General features: G+C 27.8%; 1 protein-coding gene across 3 annotated transcripts in view; it reads left to right on the top strand.

Annotated features, from left to right (window-relative positions):
• LOC136983670 (ectonucleoside triphosphate diphosphohydrolase 5-like) overlaps positions 1-17,200 on the top strand; it is a 45,390-nt gene extending 28,190 nt beyond the window's left edge. For 2 of the 3 annotated variants that reach the window (XM_067280479.1, XM_067280480.1), the window contains exons 4-15: positions 2,028-2,054; positions 3,015-3,094; positions 3,503-3,646; positions 9,628-9,703; positions 11,217-11,252; positions 13,964-14,126; positions 14,202-14,266; positions 14,336-14,429; positions 14,511-14,665; positions 16,437-16,493; positions 16,556-16,662; positions 16,753-17,200. In XM_067280479.1, the coding sequence (XP_067136580.1) occupies positions 2,028-2,054; positions 3,015-3,094; positions 3,503-3,646; positions 9,628-9,703; positions 11,217-11,252; positions 13,964-14,126; positions 14,202-14,266; positions 14,336-14,429; positions 14,511-14,665; positions 16,437-16,493; positions 16,556-16,662; positions 16,753-16,827 (1,079 nt within the window). In that variant the 3' untranslated portion in view covers positions 16,828-17,200. The remainder of the gene's footprint in view (positions 1-2,027; positions 2,055-3,014; positions 3,095-3,502; positions 3,647-9,627; positions 9,704-11,216; positions 11,253-13,963; positions 14,127-14,201; positions 14,267-14,335; positions 14,430-14,510; positions 14,666-16,436; positions 16,494-16,555; positions 16,663-16,752) is intronic. The other variant, XM_067280481.1, reaches the window with a different exon arrangement.
• Positions 17,201-20,422: the final 3,222 nt, after the last annotated feature.

Here is a 20,422-nt window from a genome sequence, read left to right as displayed (position 1 = left end):
GCAATTACAGTAGTGGTTCAGTTTAATCTATGAAGAATTTTTGAAATGTATTTTGTATTAATAATAATTTTTATGACACAATAACATAATTTTAATTTATAGAGTTATATAGTGAGAACAAATTTAATCAATTAAAAATCAATTAAATTTGTTTCTCACTATATAATTCTAAATTAAAATTGTTTCTCACTTATTTTTTTTGTGTTTAGTTTTGCTTATATTTAATTGGTTACAAATTTTAATTCAAAATCACAGTATACAATAAAATTTGGTGAAACATAATTTATACATTTATTTTTATCTGTTGGCATTAAAACAAAGCTGAAAAAGTTCAAGTCTATCATGAATAAAGTAGATCATTAATCAATAATAATTTAAATGTTCAAGTGATGATTTGAAAATTTAAAGATTTGAACTCGAAACTTTACTTGAGTGTTGACAATGTATAGTGTGGCCCAATAGTCAGTTATAAGTCAAAATAAGTGTATTTAAAAGTCAATGTATAGTGTAACCCATCTTAACTAAGATATAAAATATATATGTTCAAAACCATTCTTAAAATAATTTTTTTAAACAGCTGCATGTTGTTATCTGCCATTGAATTACACGTAACATGCAGCTGTTTGAAACTATTCTTAGATTATTTTATTGTAATTAAAAATTAACTGACTTTTGAGCCACACCATGAATTAACAATATACAAAATATTAATTTCTGTATAATAGAAATTATATGAAGTGTTTCTTTAAATGATTTTCATTCTTCTCTGTACTTTCCGGTGGATCTTTTTCTGATATCTTTTAATATTACTGAAATAGTTTAAAATGCAATAGCTTCTAAAGTTTTTAAGAACTATTTTCAATTATAATTGGATATATAGACTCTAACACACAATTCAGAATATTTAAATAAATAACAAAAATAATTAAATAAACATTTTATATTGTAGGTTATATTTTCATTTTATTATGAAAATTTACATATTAAAACTTTTCTTGTTTTCAAACAGTTTAAGCTGATTCCTTGAGCTGTTGAGTTTTTGCATATATTATAAAGATTTTCTATAAATTTTTATTTTCTTTGTAAGTACATGATTGCTGTAGATAAATCTTGATTACAAAATTATTATTACATTCTTTTTGTTTTGATATAATAATAATATGAGAAACTTAGGATGATATGTAAATTCTGTAAATATCTTTGAATTTGCTGTGTAAATTCATTATTCTGTAGAAATTTTTCTACAGAATAATGAATTTGAATTATTTGACAGTTTATGCTCATTTAAAATTCTATTGTTTTGAGTATGATGACAAACTTCAAATAAAATAAATCACTCTTCTGTTTTTAAATACAAAATCCTTGATTCATTTCATAGAATGATATATTTCAACATTAAAGAAGAGAGTTCTGCTTTATTCAGTGTGGACATAATATTAAATTTATTTGAAATAATTATGATTTGAACTTAGTGTATGTAACAGAATTTACATATTTAGCTATGAAATTCAAATGAAAATGATTGACTTAATTTTTTATAAGTAAACAATGTTTTTAAATGAAAGCGCACAAACAACTTTTTAGTTTATTACGTTAAACCTTTTGTAGAAAATAATTCGAGTATATTTTCTTATATTCATATTTGATATCTATTAATTATATTCTATTTTAGTAAGTGTCAAGTTTGCATTCTGGTTTAATTATGTAACTCAGAACAAAAAACAAAATTTTGCTGAGAATTATGTTAAATATTTTACTTTAATGTATTGAAATTATTTGTTGTGATTAAAAGCCAAAAAAAACATTCAAAAATCAAATTTTTCAATAATTCTTGGGTAATGATATGATATACTGTTACACTTTTATAATTTAAAAAATTTACTGTCTAGATATTTCATTTTCAGTTAGAGACTTTATCGACATATTATCATTATCAAAATTTTAGAATGAAGTAGAATTAGAAGATTTGGAAAAGACTGAAAATTAAAGATTTTATTTCATTTATTTATTAATTTTTTTACTTTCAGATAACAAAACAAGAACTCTTTCTCAACGTAAGTTAGTTTTTTTTGTTTAGTTTGTATTCATCTAAATTATTATTTTGTTTTACTTATTAGAGGTGTATGTATATAATCATTTATAATTTGAATTTTTGTTATGACTGTTTTTTTTTTGTTGTTGTTGTTGTTGTTGTTGTTGTTGTTGTTGCTTGAGGGGGAGAGAGAGAGGATCAGAAAGTAAGGTTACAAACTCAGTTTCATATACAATATTTTTTTATACACTTTTTATTAACTTTGTCTGTCTGTCCAGATAAAGTAACTCAATTTCCACATACTCCCCAATTTCTGCTTTGTTTGAAACTTTGCATACATATGTATTTCCAATGATGATATTTTTTGGAGTTTGCAAACAATTTTAGTAATTAGCAAAAAATTAAAATTTGTTAAAATCTGATAATCGATGGCACTACACCTAGTACAAATCATTGCCCCATTTTAATTGTACTATCTACATAAAATCTTGTAACTCAATTCTTCACCCAATTCCCAATTAAATGCTAAAACAAGAATAATTTTGATAATTCAGTGTTAAAAACACAAAACTAAAAGACAGAAAATAAAAATATAAGTTTTAAAGAAATGCTTTTTATTTACATAAATGCAGTAAAAGTATAAAAATAAATTTTTTCAGTTTTCACAGTATTCTTGGTATAATGTAACCAAAAATAAAAATTTGGGATACTTGTGGAAAGCTCATAAAAATTGATAGAAAGTGTAATTAAGAATATTTCTAAACATGAATTACAGAAAATAATTCTAATTTTTTTGACTTTAAAAAAAAAGATTGTCTAAAAAAATTTTTGGTGAAGTAAAATTGATTTAGAACATTTTTACCACATTTTATGAAAAAATATTTCAATAAATATAAAATCACTAGTTACATTTAAAAATATTGACTATTTTCATGTGATAATTTTCTGTCAGATAATTAATGAATTTTAATTTTTATTGCAGGTGAACATCTAATTTTGTCTGATGAATATTTCCAAGAAGTTAGACCAGGATTATCTAGTTACTCTGAGAATCCACACAAGGTAATTGATATTTCTGCAATTAAGGCATTTTTCAATTTTTATTAACTCAATGTGAGTTGGCAGATTTTGTTGTGTAATAAAATTATGTGGGATCTAAGTATATTTTCAAAACTAAATTTTTAGCCCTAGAACAGAAATTTCAAGGACATTTTGCTTAAAACTGTATTCAAAGCAAGTCTGTAAAGTGATACTAAAGAACAATTAAACATCTAACATAACACACACATTATTTAGCTTAATATATTAACAAAAATTCATTCTATACTTAATTTAGCAAGTAAAGATATTTTATTACTTTAATTAAATATCATCTACTTTTTAAAATAAAAGGATTGATTTATATTTTGAATATGATATATTCAAATTTTCAAATGATATATAAGTAATAACAACAATATTATTTGACAGGCTGCTGAAAGTATTGTACCATTGTTGGAAAGAGCTACACAAATTGTTCCATCTGATAAGTGGCATAAAACTCCTGTTCTGTTAAAAGCTACTGCTGGCTTAAGGTTACTTCCATCTGATTCAGCAGACAAAATTTTAAATGAGGTATATTATTTTATTATAATTAATGCTTTATATAATGTATCTATTGTTTTCTGTAGACATGTACGTAGAGTAACTATATATAGACAAATATATAAACACTAGATGCATCTTTTCAAAACTAATAGGATATTTTCATATGATATGGATATTTTTCTTACTTTTATATCCACAAGTTTCCAGAGAAGGTTCATACATTTTCTCATACTGTGGCACCATTGTCAAGCTGCCATTAAGATACTGCAAGAACTATGTAACTGCAGACCTACAGAATTGAGGATATAATTGATTTTGAAATTACTAATAGAAATTCATTTATAACACCTACTTTGTTTTTATATATTAAATTATAGAGAGTATTTTTACTAGTTTTCACCAGATGCTTTAACCACTTGGGAAATGTTAGTTTTTTAGTGAAATGTGTCAAGAAAATTGTCGCTAAATCTAAATTCTTGTAGCATTTTAGCAAAAAAAAAAAAAAAACTAGCAACAGCTTAAACCTTGTGCAAGTAACCATTCTGTGTGTTCTTGTGTCTAATGATGGCAAAGTTATTTATCTAGCTAGATGTACTATACATGCATGGCTGGTTAACCATTCTCTTACATTCATTTTCACGCCATGAAAATTTAAGTGGAACGGTTGAATATGTGGACAATATCAATGCATTATGTTTTCATATACATTGCATACAGCTTCAAACCACTTATAGAGAATTCTCTGGCTATTATGGCTGCCAATCACTGCACAATGTCTACTTGAACTAGTTTTATAAGGCATGTTGCCAACGAAAAATAAAAAACTGCAGACCTACACAGTATCTTAATGGCTGCCAAGACACACACCCTTGTGTGGCAGAATTCAAAAAACATTCTGGAAACTTGTGGATTTAATAAATTATAAAAAATGAGCAATTATTTACTGTGACATTGTCATAATACTAGGCTGTAATTTTGAATCATATTTTGTTTAAATTTATTTAATTTAAAGTATATGCTCCTCACTTCAAATTAGTAGCGCCTTATCCCTGTATATACAGTAGAGCATCGATTATCCGAACACCAATCAACCGAAACATCGGTTAACCGAAAGTATTTCAGCAAATTCAAATTTCCACTAGTGATGTGGTGCGGCAATATTTGGCTATCTTTTGGGTTACTCCAATATTTTTGTTGTTGTTTGTGTTTTAGCTGGCAGCACTGGCGCACCATGCGAGGGTACTTAAAGATGCACCAGTATTTGAATAAGGTGCTTTTTCCCATCGTGAGTGGTGAGCTTTGCTGGTTTTGTGTAGTGTTTTTCTGAGGACTGTGTGTCATACTGAATCAGAACATTTTTAATACTAGATTAACTTCCAAAATGTAATTGTTTTTGTTTTGTATTTTTCAATATATTTATTTTGTTTGTGCAAAATAAAGAAATAATTTTTGACAATACTATAGCCTAACGAAAATTTGTTAAAAATAATCATGGCTAACATTAATGAAAATTCAATGCAAAGTGACATGCAACAGAAAAATTTTAACATGGGATAGGTTAATATATTTTTTCGTACATGATCAGTTATCCAAACAACCCCAGTCTCAAATTGTTTCAGATAATCGATGCTCTATTGTAATACTTTTTCCCGTAAGAAGGAAAACTATCTCACAGTGTGAAATAAATGATATTTGTACAAATATATGCATATGAGTACACACAGAAAAAACTGATCATTACATTTTAAATCAGATGCTGTTCAGAATGCTTATCATAAAGTTATCAGAATGCTTATCATAAAACCCTGTACATCATACTTTTCCTGTTAGCAACAGAGTCATGCCGTCATCTAACTAAGTCCTTACAGAGGAAGATTTTTGAATTGAAATAACATGATTTCCTGTTTGCATTAGAAGTTCATATATAGTTAATCAGGGCCTATTGCTCCTAAGCTTTCTATATCTGGTCTTGAATTTAACTTATTTAACACTGTTTTCTAGATTAAGGAAAGATGGACAGACAGGTGATAGTGGAATTTATAGGTCTACAATTTTCAAATTTCAGCCTAAAAATATATTTTTTTGATAGATTGTGCCACATAGCAAAGTAATAAGAATTTAAACACTGCAAAATTTAGAAATAATTGCAAATATTTACTTATTTTACACTTGATAGAAAATGTCAAAAGACAATTGATTTCCACTTCCTTTTAGAATTTAAACTCTGAAAGGTTCATAATGGTATTAAATTTTGTTAGGCTTCTGACTTTCTAACTCAGGCTGCACTGAATGATCACTGTATGTGTTAGTAATAACAATATTAATAATTAAGAAAATGTTGCAAAATTTGAAAATGAAACAAAATGGAAAAATTTTTAAATAGTTTTGTTTAAATTATTAAATTTCACCAAAAAAAACTTATTAATAATTTGACTATTTTATAAGCAATAACTATTAATCAAAATTGATTAACAAACAAATTATGTTACTACTATCCACAAACCAACAAAAAGAAAAACTAAAAAAGTATAAACATTTTGTAATCACTGAGAACTTTCATAACCTATCATTACTGTCAAGAAAAACATCACCTCAAACTGTCAATGTTATTGTCTATTTATATTATTGGGCACAGTGGCTTATCTCATTTACATTCACTTGTTAGATTTTGGTGCCAAAACTTTACTGCTACCTGCAGTAATCTCTCAACATTGAGGCTAATTGCTTAATACTTTATACAATGGTTATTTAACAATTTTATATTCCAAATTATCACCCCAAATGAATAATAGTGTTACTCTCAAAGATATCTGGTCAGGTAAACAAATTTAGGATTTTGATGGTTGGGAGTATCCCAAAATTTCCCAAACAAGCATTAACTAAAAAGAATATAACAAACAAAAATAGTAAAGCTCACTCTCCATTTCTCTATATTCAAAAAAACTGATGATAGAAGTTATTTTGGAAAGACAGCATCATATTAAACATTAAAACAATTTATTATTGATAAATTGTTTTAATGTTTTAATCATAATTAATAGATCTGAATTTGTAATTCACTTGTATATAAGCTATTTAGAAAATATAAAATCTTATAAATGAAATTTCAAATGCTGTTGACTTGCAAATAACCAAATGGAAGATAAAATATGAAATAAGCAATTATTTATTGTGACATCATCACAATGCAGGCTGAAATTTTTAATCATATTCTTAATTTATTCAATTTAAAATGTTCTTCATCTAAAATTAGTAGTCTTGCCTCTATATGTCATACTTTTTCTGATAACAAGAGTGTCATGCCAGTAATGTATGTAACTCCATTCAGGGGGAAATTTTTGAACTGAATTCATATGATTTTCAGTCTAGATCAAAGCTTGTATATAGTTAATTTGGGCCTCCTGTCCATAAGTTTTCCATATCTGGTCTTGACATTCATCTATCTAGCATTGTTCTCGAGATTAAGGAAGAACAGGCAGGCAGATGGATGACATTGGGAATTTATAGGTTTACAGTTTTTCAAATTGCAGCCCAATAATAATAAAATATTACTGAATTTATTATATTGTATTAGTGAACATTTATTGCACGTTTTGAAGGAGAGAAAAAATATGAAAATTTTCTTTGCAACAATTGAAAAAGCTTTTGTCAACAATTCCAGATATATTTATAGAATTTTTAAGGAATATATGCATTTTTGTATAGAAAACAATTATTTAATGTTCAATTTATAATTATTGCTTCCTACACAAAAATATTACTTCATAAGCATATATTCTATTGTATTTATTTGAATTTCTTAGCTTCAGTCTGTTTTGAAACACACTATCACATGCAAAACTGTCCTGAATAAATTACTTTTCCATATACTGTAATTCAGTAGTACACAAACTGGCTTTCTTGTCTGATGATTACTATAATTTTTCGGATACAACAGAGAGGGCCATGAAGCTCTTGAAAATGAATTGTTCTGGCCATCCATAAAATCTGTGAAACTCCCAGAAACTATATTAAAAATGTTCAGGAATTCTGTACATTTGATTTATGAAATGAGCAAAGAACAAACCATAAGATTTTGAAAGAATGTGTGCTAGATCTTTCTCTGTAATGTCAGCTTCATTTTGCAGTAATGATTAAGATTTTTTTACCAGAGTTTGGGATTGTGAAACTAAACTGTTTCTAATTCTATTGATTTATCCCTGCAGGGTGTTTTTTTTTTAATCATAAATTTTGTTCAACATGAAAAAGAAAAAGCTTGTTTAGGAATACAAAAAATATATTATTTATACTCTTAAATTAATATGAAAATAAATGAGGAGTAAACTTGACTTTTAAAAATATTTTGAACAGCTTTATGGCTAACAGTGTGTGTAGCTTCTTAAGGAGATTAGATCGATTATTAAGTTTATTTTTATTCTAATATATTATCTTTTAAATTTACCTATTCCTGAAATGTAATTGTTAAATCTTGTAATAATAAACTGAATTATCACAGCATTGTGTAGTTTTTGAATATTCATAATATCCAATTGGAATTGAATGTGTGATTATTTATATTTGGTTAAATCAATTAGCTTTCAGTTGTTCTAGCTTGACTGCACATAAAACAGTGATCTTGCACATAATCACTTTTTCATGGGAGATAAGCCACCTATATTCTGTTTATGTACCTTTGCTTTAACAATTAAAAATATTTTAGTTATTTGTCATATTTTTTGGTCTGCCTGTATAAAGCATTTAACAGTCAACCTTTTATCCTTTTATATATATACTTGAAAAACTTTTAAATCAACTGTCTTTAAGTGCTATTAACATTTTACAGTTGCTCTGATTTTAATCCTTTTTGACTTTCTACTGTTATATTTCTTGTATATTTTTCCTTGTTGCTCTGCAATTTGAAAACAAATTGTAGACCTAAAAATTCCTACTGTTGTCTGTCTGTGTTAGATAGATGAAAGTTGAGACCAGATATGGAAAGCTTGGGCAGGAGGCACCAATTAACTATATACAAAATTCTGGTCTAGACTGGAAGTCACATGAAATCAATTAAAAAATTTCTCTCTGAATGGAGTTACGTAGATGATTGTCATGACTATTATCAGAAAAAGTATGATGTACAGGGGCAAGACACCACAAATTTGAGATTGGAGAACATTTTAAATTCAATAAATTAAGAATATGATTAAAAATTGCAGCCCAGCATTGTGATGATGCCACAATAAATAATTGTTCATTGTAATTGACTTAACTAGGTCCTATATAAAGAGTGCAAACTTGTTATTGGTTTTTACAATTATGGTTACCTACTGTACAGGATCATGGTCTAGTTTGGGTTAGGTGGCCCTTGTGACAGAAAATAGCAGTAACATCAACAACAAAAAATGGATTTAACTTTCTTTACATTTTACAATGTACATCAAAATTTACTATCAAGTTAATTCTTCACACTGCATTATTTGACTTGTGGAGATATATTTAAATTTAAATGATTTTTGATAATCATCAAGAAACTAAAACGATGAGTTTATTTTAGATAAACATGTAAAATACCAAATATAATAAAGGTTGTTTTTAATTAGTAATTTTTCTAGACTAGGCCAGTGGTGTAGCTCTCATCCAGAAAAGATTGTTCAAGTAAACTTTGTAGGCTTCTGGCAGGCTGCATGTGTCTTCTCTTATTGAGTTGCAGGTTTTAAGCCTGTCAAGTACCATCATACTTAATTAATAATCACCAGTAGGCTAGGTACTAAAATAATGTATGCTAATGATATGCAGACAAGTAATAGTTTATTCTAATCATTTTACTGGATGAGTTTAGTTTTAATGTTCTTTGTGAATATCAGCTTAATTAAGATTGCATAATGATTTGAGGCAAAAAAACAAGAGAATAAGATCATGTTGCTAAACCTTGGGGACCATAGTAGGACCACATGGCCTGCAGGTCATCATTAGATTAAACTAAATATTGATATTATCACAACTGTAAATTTTATTATTTATTTCAACAGGTGAAACTTCTTTTTCACAATTTTCCATTCCAAATACGTGAAGATAGTGTATCAGTTATGGATGGAGAGGATGAAGGTATGTAATATGATTTTTATTCTTAAACTTAATTTCCATAGAAATATCAAAGGCATAATTAATGCTTATATTAATGGATAATTGATGTAATACTCCCATATAAGAGGGGAAAATAAAACAAAATTAATAATAAGCAGCCACATAATGATCTCTTAATTGTACTTAAAAATACAGTTAACACAAATAATACAAGGATTTAACCAAAAAGTTATGCAATTTATATATCTTTACCTTTGACATATTTCTATCATATAAATAATTCTTTAAAAAATTGTTAGTGAGAATCTCTCTCTAACAAATATAAATTGAGCACGATGCAAAATTACATGTTAATATACAATTGTGATTGGTAATACAATATGGACAACAATGCCTCTTAGAAATATCTATATAATGACCACTAAACATAATCTGGTATTATTAAGATGTAATTGCATTAACAAACTTTTCATTGGCAATCCAATGTTATAATTTAAGTAATTGGCAGTCTGCTAACCTGTATTTCTTTCATAAATATTATGTTGCTGAACTGAAGCATAAATTATATCTTGATTCCATAATTGATCACATCTAGTTTGTATTATATCACACAAATAAATTCGTAACTGTAGCTGTGAATGATTCAAAAATACAAAAGAATGGCCTAAATTATCAAAAATGCTTTTCATTGTTAACACCAAATTTCTCTTACTTGAATTTCCTTTCTTCTATAAAAAATCATAAACACAATAATGGAGATTGTGATGAGTAAGATCAATAAAATAAAATATTTTTTAAAATATTAAACTCAAACAGGAGTCTCCCTAATTTCGCCAGATTAATTAAGCTCAAATGTTCAGTGCCTGGTTCAGTCTTATGACAGAACCAGGCACTGAATGTTTGAGCTTAAATAATCTTTTGAAATATCTTAATTGCATCTTCTCAATAAGATCTAAACCTCAGACTGGAATCAAATATGTCAATTTAGACTTTAACATAGCAACAAAAAGTTTAAACATTGCTTTACCAGTGTTCATTCTCATTTTGTCTGTAGTGCCAAAAGACATCCTGTCTTCTGTAGTATATCTTTTTCTGTTTTATTGGAATGATAATTAAAAACTCCAGAGGAGGAAAAGTTCAATCCTAAATATTTAAAATTAGGGAAAAAAGTAATTTCTACATTTCATAAAATTAATAAAATTTTTATTAACAGTCTTCCTCCATTACAAAACACTAATCCCTTTGTTTCTGAAAAATCATATATTAATGGATAATATACTATTAGCAGCAAAGTAGAAACAACTAATAAAAAAAAACAAATGATAGTTACAGGCAGTAGGGTGGCTGGCATCCTGAGGCCTATAATCAAGGACTTATAGATGTAATCAATAAATTTCTAAAATTCATTTACTTCAGTTAGTACAAGAATATGAGAAATCAATTTTACAATTGTATTGTTAATAGTAGTTTAGTTATCTGCTGTGTTTTTATTAAATTTTTATCAACATTAAATAAATGTTGTTGATATTTACAGGTTTATTTGCCTGGTTTACAGTGAATTTCCTTCTAGGTAAGAATGTAAAATTTTTTACATTTTATCCATCTCATTAATTAGCTTACTAATTAAAAATATTTTCTATTTATTTATATCTAAATATTTTCTATTTATTATTTATTTTGATGTACTGGAGGATTTACCCACAGTCCTATTTTTGATGGCTTAATTCCAGTGTTTTGTACCATTTTAAGAATATTCTTTTGTAATTTACAATATTACTACATTAAAAAATATATCAGCATTATAATATATATATATATACAGTAGAGACTTGTTAATCGGAACCCCGGTAATCGGAATCGCCGGTAATCGGAACGATTTTCAGTCGGACTGTGTTGTGCTGAATCGAACGTTTTTGATACTAAATTTACTTCTAAAGTATAATTTTCATGTTTTTATATTCTTCAATATATTTATTTTGTTTGTACAAAATGCAGAAATAATTTTTAACGATACGATATCCTCGATTATTATTATAAAAATTTACGTTAGGCTTAAAATCAACGAAAATTCAACATGTAGCGACACGCAACGGAGAAAAATTTGAACATTGGACAGGTTAATATATTTATTCGTACATAATCGGTAATCGGAACAAATCACTAATCTGAACAACCCCAGTCCCCAATTGATTCCGATTTTCGATTCTCTACTGTATATATATATAATGCTAATATTTATACAGTGTGTATATATACATATACACACACACACTGTATAATTGAAGAATATGAGTAATGACTAAAGAGAAAATTATACTAATGTATTTCATAAGTAATACACTTGATACCTAAAACAAATTTATTTTCAGTTCAAAAAACATGAAACCTTAATATTTTCAAAAATGAACATGTTTAATGTTTTTTCCATTTCTTTCATTAATCTTGTTTTAGCTACTCCATTATCCCTTTTAGGAAACATATAAAGAATTCTATAAATGACAATCAGAATAAATTCAGCTTTGCTTTTTTAATTAGAATGAGAGGTATTTTAAATAGTATTATGGACACATTAAGTAAATATATTACCATTGGTGGCTAAACTGTGGCTCTTCTAAAAACCTTATTTTGGCTCCCATATATCAGATCCCTACCCTAATATATAGACAAAGAATTTATATGTTATATAAAAAAATACTGTTCCAATATAGAATGAAGCTTTCATGTATTTCTGATATATTGTTTCTGATATGTTCTGATATATTGCTTCTATTGTGACAAGGTCTGGCTACCCCTGATATATTGTTTGGTGTAATGTAAAGAAAGTACAGTAAGATCCTGCTTAACATGGGGGATATGTTCCTAGATGACAAAGCGCTAAATGAAACAGTGTTAAATGAGGTCATTTTAACACTGAATAAGAAAAGGGGAACACGTGGGCAAAAATAAACAGATTTTACTTTAATTTTAAGTTATTTTTATATTAATTTGCATAATAATATATGTTAAATAACACAAACATATGCACACAGAAATGTAAAGTTCATATTTTTGTGATGAAGGTCCTGGCTTTTCTGAAATTCTTGTTTTTTTGCAATAAAGTTGTGTAGTTTCATTTGTTGCTTTTTTTTCTTTCCTTAAGCAAATGTTGGTAGCAGAAGATTACATCCAAACATTTTGCTTTTGCTTTCCTTTCAAAATCTGGATCATTCGTTACAGTTTGATCAACGATTTTGGTTATCATTACCAAACTTTTACTAAGGAAATCTGTGGAGAAATTCTTTGGGGTTCTTCATTTTCAGAATCACTATTTTCGAATTCCTTGTTTTGCCAGTTCTTGAAGGTCAGTAAGGATCTCACCAGAAATCTGCAGTAACTCCTCAATATCCTGCTTGTCTACATCTAGTCCTGCTATATTGATTAGGTTGACAATTTGGTCAATGATAGGCTCTTCTCGTTGAGAATTCTTGGATACCTCCAGCTATACCTTCTTCCACACTCCGTTCATGCATTTATCAGCTAATTCTTGCCAAGCAAAGTCGATATTGCCTATGGTATCCATGATGATATATTTTTTCCAAAATTACACCAAACAAACATAGATTTAAGGAAAGTACAGCACTATGATGAATTGCCACCTTTTGCTGATTGGTTCGTGTTTGAGAATAACCATATTATATATGAATCAATGAAATGCCGCAATAATTTCAATTAACATAAATTTTGAGCTTACGAGGTCTTATTTTATAATGTTATATATAGAATTATCCAGGCTTTGAACAGATGGCGTTATATCAAATCAGTGTTAACCGAGGCAGCATTAAGCAGGGTCTTATTGTATAACAATTTTCTACTGTAAATTTAAGAAATTATAGATTTTTTTTAACTTTCAAAAAAGTATTTTATGTAAATCTCAATTTAAATATTATTGTTAATAATTTACTGTAATACTTTTAAAAGTGTACGCATTTACATTATTAAATAAGTAAATGAAAAAAAATCTTGTAAATTAATTGTGTTAAAACTTTTATTCAAATTTATGTTGTAGATGGCTTATGATTAATCTATCAAATTAAAATCACTGGATTTGATTTTTGGACTAAATATGGATTTAGTTTTAAACAATATAATTTGGCCCAACTGCTTGCTTTTAAACCACTTTGGTAATTTAGATTTGTGATTGACTATAAAATTTGCTCTTTGCTTATGATGATGTTTTTGTTTCTTTATTTTAAGCATTAATAAATTCATTATAAAATAGCTCCTGTAATTTCACTATTGTAGATCTGTTAGGTGATGAAAATTCCATAGCAACATTAGACTTGGGAGGTGGATCCACACAAGTGACGTTTGCTCCCAATGATGTGAAAACGCTTGTGTTTAGTCCAAAGGAGTACATCATAAAGAGAACAATCCAAAATGAATCCATTATTTTATATACACACAGGTACCATAGTGCTAATATTTAATTATTTTTATGATGGAATCATTATTATTTAAATTCAGTTTTTAAAACATTCAGTTACCTTGGTTTGGGACTGATGTCAGCAAGATTAGGAATTCTGCAGTCTACTACAAGTCATAAAAGTGAGATCATATAACAAGTTTTTCAATTATGCATTGATAAATGAATTATAACAATTCTAATTTTTTCAGAATTTGAAGAAGGTCATGAAATTCTTAATAGTCCTTGTATCCACCCAAGTATAAAGGAAAAATGGATCTATGGAGGAAAAAGCTACTTAGTGAAGCAAGTTTTAGAGTTTGGATCTTATCAAATAATTTTATTTGAAAATACTTGTTTTCTTATAATAATTTTTATATTTTGCAGAGGAATGAAATCTGGAAAATATAATTTTGATTCATGTTATAAACAGGCCCAAACATTTTTAAATATGACTGTTGATCATCCAGTAGAATTGCCAAAACGAATTATTTTTGCCTTATCATATTATTTTGATAGGGCAGCTGATATGGGTATTATAGGTATGTTTATTATACACAGTGGAATTAGTACTGTACATGTGCTGATTAAATTTATGTTAAAACAGCATGGATTAACATTATGGTTCATTGTATTTTGATAACTTTCAACTGTTATGTTGATGAATATTTAAAATAGATTTGTGATTGGACAGATTTCCAGTTTTACATTTCTAACTTAAATTATTTTGTTACAAAAATTTAATTTAAAAATAAAAATAAGATACTCTTATGATGAAACTGCTTTAGTGACTTTACCTGTTTATTAATTGCTATATTTTTTCAGTATATTTTTATATTTCAAACTTTGTTAGAATAAAATCTCTCTTGAAATTTACCTAATACTCTAGCAGTAAAAAAATTAACAACTGCAGCCTCAAAATTGTGTTCCATTTGCACATAAGTTATAATTTTTATAGCCATTTATATGATTTTTTTAGTGTCTAGTTGTCCTAGCCTTAGTATTGATGTACTAAAACAAATAATAGAGCTTCTGACATGGATTATGAAATATGTATGATGAAATTACAAACTAATGTTACTTTATAAGGTTGTAATTACAAATTAAATGTTACCAAACAATCTGCCATATTATCAGGCTATAATAAGGCTAATTTAATAATTAGATATAAAACAATTTGACTAGAGGTAGGTGGTTAGGTTACTATCTTGTGATTAATTTTAAATTAAAAATGACTTTATTGTAATTATTAAAAATTTTTGGAAGAAAAGTATTGCCTGGAGTTAGCCTAACTGATGGACTTGAACCTATCTTTGTTTCCAGAGCTATTAAAGCTCATTGGAAAATACATGTCATTTAAACTTTATGTGATGATGATGCTTATCCTAAGTTTGCTTGTTTAGTTATGGCAACACAACACTTGGGCAATCTGACTAGAGGGAATGCCTTCCAGGAGATCTTTTTAAGGGAAACTGGCTCCTATTTAGGCGTTACAGACGTGGAGAAAACCGGAAAACTCCAAGTGATCAGCTCATCCGAGTGAGGCGCAAACCCACAACTGAACTCCCAGTGTTCAGGGAATGAAGCCTACTTGGCCATTGGTGGGCCAAGATTTAGATATAACCATACTGGTCACTCACAGTGTCAATTGGGGACAACTTAGCATCTATGGTTCTCAGCCAGCTATCACTTTTACATTGGTATGGTATATATATAAAAACAGCAAAATCAAAAACTAGATTTTTAAATATTTCCAAATGATAATATGGCAGATCATTTGTCAGTACTTAAAAATCTAGCATATGATTTTATTATTTATATATATACTGAACATCTTAACTTGAAGTTCTGTAAGTGAATGTTGCTGTGAGAGCTACAAATTGATTAAGGCTGGTTTACAGTCCAATGGTAACATGTTTCAAGCCATTGCTGTTGATAAAAACATTGTCCAGTTTATAGTCAAATTCTGGCCAACAGATAATTCAGTGAAACACTGCATTAGCATCAAATGTCAAAGTTGAACATCATTCAACTTTGAAATTGTCTTTACACCAGAAGTGTGCATTTATGTCATTTGCTACACTAGGCATCAAATTAATGTGATAAAACTGTGAACTTTAGCAGTACCATGCTGTCATTGGACTGTAAACTAACCCTTGACTTTTATTTTGTACTCAGCAGTTTAAGATTTTGGAATTGTGTGTGTTTAGAAAAGAATTTAATGACTTTAAATACATAATTATTTAAGTATAATTATTTATGCTGTATTATCTAAATATGCTTTTAAATTGATACAAATTACAAATGTTACAGATAGGCAGAAGGGTGGAAAATTAACAATAAATGAATATAAAAAAGCAGCTAGTAAAGGTAAGATTTTTGTATATATCATATATGTCGATTTGTTTTTAATATTTAAATATTCCCTATAGCATGCAACAAGACAAATTTAAAACAAGCTTTCCTGTGCTTAGACAGTACATATATAATTGCTTTATTACATCATGGATTAGGATTAAATATGGATACAGAATTAGTGGTGAGTGTGTAAAATTAATTTCATTATGAGAAAAATATTTGAATTCTTATTATTATAAATTTATTACATGCTGCAAATATATTCCTACAGCTGGTGAAGAAAATTGATGGTGTTGAAACTAGTTGGGGTCTTGGAGCTGGATATAGTGCCTTAACACAAGGCTAAAAAGATCTGTAATCTCAGCAAACATATTTGTACATAATGTAAATTAATGTAGAATCGGGACAGGCAATTTTGCAGCATTATACAATTTTTTTTAACTATGTTGTTGTAAATGAGACCTTTAGAAAATAAGTAATTTATTTGAAATACTGCTTAGTTTAAAACTTAAATAAGCATGTTTAAGAAGAAAATTCTTATTGTCAAAACTCCATTTTACTTTTTATCCTATTGTAAATTATCTGTAGAACTAAAAAAAGAATACTTGAGTTGTTTTTATATAGGTCATAATGTAGAGAAACAATTTACTGTGATATTTATTTTATTAGAACTCTATTCCTTCCATGACAGCATTCAAAAATTAAAATACTCAAAATAATTTTTGACAATTGATTTTGTTTGATTTCTTTGTTTCAAATATTTATTTAAATAATAGATTGGTTCCACTAGCAAAGCCAAGCATTTTTTTTTTTTTAATAAACAGTATAATACACAAAGTCATCACTTAATGTTCTGTTATAATATCTTGAGAAAAAATTAGTATTCTTATTAAAAAAAAAATACTAATTTACTTTTATTAACAGTAAAATTGATTCTGAGATGGAAAAATAAATGCTGGAGGTTGCAAACATGATCCAGCTATAATTTGGTTGTTGTTGTTCTATCTTGTTTGTATTATTTGGCATATAGTAAAAATTCACTTAATGTCATTGATAGGTTCTTGGAAACTGGCCTTATGTGAAGCCTTGCTTTATATAATTACATAAAAACCTCAATATGGCTGAGATATTTATAAATTATGTAATGAATATTTTGTAAATATTATAAAAGAAAACAGAACAATATACTGATTTGAAATTCTGTAAAAACATGCAGATTCTATTTTACAAATATCTAGTATTTTCACTGTTCAGTTTACATATCTAAGTTGAATGAATGAAAAAGGATAGTTTACTACTAACTTTAATGTACTTAGCTTATGTAATGTTTATGTAGCTTGTGTTTAATTTAGCTTTCCTTGCTTGAAATTGTTACTCTCTCACCCCATTTTTCTAGCGGGCATTTATAACCAAGGATCAAGAATTAGAAATTACTTTCGGTATGTGAACATTTATTGATTAAAGTGAATGGTAATTAGTTAACTCTCGATCCTTGGTTGTGTATACAGAGTACACACATTTTCATTAAAATATATTTGCTCAGTTTTATGGTTAGTTTATGACAGATTTGGAAACTTATTGGAGGTCTGCTTTATTTAATAATTCGTATTGATTATATATGATTATTCAAAGTAAATTTTTTTCCCTTACTGGCTCATTTATTATCTAATGTAAATGTATGAAAGAAGAATATTTTAATATAAATTTTATTATAAAAAAATAACAGAACAACAATAATAATAATGTGGCACTGATTCTTAATTTATTTACATTTAATGATAAATTCACTTCATCATCATTCAAGCTTCAGTATAGCTGTTACTATGAATACATTTTGCCTAAAAGATACTTAAGCTACAGAAATTGTTTAAAGTGATTTTCAATCTTGGAAGAAAAGAATCCTTCTATTGCTTTGCTTAAAATTTTGATTTAATAAACAGTAGTGTTTATAAAAATAAAGGCACCAAATTATAGCTGATGTTGTTATTGGCTATTCTGATTTAACTTTTATCTCTCTCTCTATTTTTTTAGTCTAATGAATTTCATAAATTTTGCTGTTTGTGATAGCAACCTTAAGTTTTGTCTTTAGTGTTTTCAAACCTCACTTTGAGCCTGGAAAGTTGCTAAACTTTTTTTAACTAGACACTTTAAGCAGCTTTAACAAGCAAAGCACCCTATATTAAATAACAATTTAAGTTTTTGATGTTTCTTGTACAAAGTTGATGAGAGTTGGGGGAGTCGGTAGACCAAGCTCCAATTTCGACTCAAAAAGTCTGACTCAGAACCTGGTCTCTAAATAACGATTTAATATAAACTTCGATTCTATTAACCCAGAATGGCATTTTATCGACACAGTAGAATCCCATAAACTTATTGTGGACCAAGAAGAGGAAGAGTTACCAAAAATGATTTTTTTTTATCATAGTGACAATGCTATCCTAAATAGTGGAAATTTCATAAAGGTGTACATGTGCAAATTCATGTACAAATTAACTATGTATCAATAGCAATCATTTCTATTTATAGGTAAATTTTAATTTTAAAAAATATTGGCTACTTTTGAGTTAACGACATTCGTATTGAGGCGTTTTGCAATTTTACTATGGAAAAAGGTTGTTTTAACTATATTCTTTGTTAATACATGGAACTGATGCTATTTTTGAGTGTTGCCTGTGAAGAATGATAACTTTTTTGATCCTGGTGTTAAGTGATACACTTTTTTAAGACACAAGTTATCGAGAGTCAAGTTTTTGGGACTCTAACATACAGTGTGAATTGTCCAGTCTATTTTTTAAGGGAATCATAGGAATTCCTATCAAAACAAGGTACTTAAGTTTTTTTTTATCATTACTACTATCATCATCAACCACAATGGAGAGAGAACATTGTGTGTGTTATAGTAAAGTAATCAAAACACTAGATTTAACTTGCATTTTGTATGGGTCTTTTGACAATAAAAATTTAGAATTAGCAAACATAAAATGTATTAATATATAAATATCTGCAAAGAAATATCTTGTATTACAAGGGGTGCCTGTAATGTAGGATAGCAGGTTAATGCTCCTATAGAGAGGTTTCAAGGTCGCACGTCACGTGATAAAACATGCGTTTGCTCTGCCCATTCGCCATTTTTGTGGTAGTTTTCGCTCGCTTAGCTTGCACGTGGTCTGTTGTTCGACGTCTTTTAGTTTAAACGTACAAAAATACTGCAGTTTTATTATCATGGATTAAGTTAAAAAAGATTCTTTTCTTGCGGGCTATTCTAGCAGTCTAACAGGACGAGATGCAGCTCTGTACGAAGAGAAAATTTCGTTTTGTCAAGGCGATCCGTACGAAGCCAGTTTATCAGACTTCGTCGTAGATCAAGAGTTGTGGCCGAAAGTAGAATTTGGTGACATTATAAACTATTAGGGTGTAGAAATTTGTTGTCAAAACCAATCACAAATGAAAGCTTATAAATCTTTAGAGACCCATAACTATTTAACAAGTGACTGGGTTTCTCCTGATATAAAAGTAATGAATAACAGCGAAGTAATATTGCTTGGAAAGATGTTTTCTTTTGTTTGTTTAAACTCATGTTTTTAACATATTTCTTAACTAAGAAATTTTGTCTGAAAGTAAAAAAGTCTAATTAAAAACAATGTGGCAATTTTTTTAATTCAAATTGTTCAGTACCTTTATTTTCTAGTTGAAATTAGCATATAATAAGCCTACTTGCTTTTAATTTTAACGTGTAATGTTTATAAGTTTGCACTAGCTAAAGCCTGAAATTACATTAGTTGTTCATTTATAAATGCACTATACCTAACTAAATTAATATAAGCAAATCAGTAAACTCTTTTAGGTTTTAAAATATAACTTAGTGTTTATTAATGTAAATATTGAAATGAAATGTTTTTGACAAACTCTTGTATTGATATTCACTTTATTAGTATTGAAAT

This window comes from Centruroides vittatus, unplaced genomic scaffold (assembly GCF_030686945.1).
Source record: "Centruroides vittatus isolate TY-2023 unplaced genomic scaffold, ASM3068694v2 contig_884, whole genome shotgun sequence".
Taxonomy (NCBI): Eukaryota; Metazoa; Arthropoda; class Arachnida; order Scorpiones; family Buthidae; genus Centruroides; species Centruroides vittatus.
This window is presented reverse-complemented; position numbering and strand designations above follow the sequence as displayed.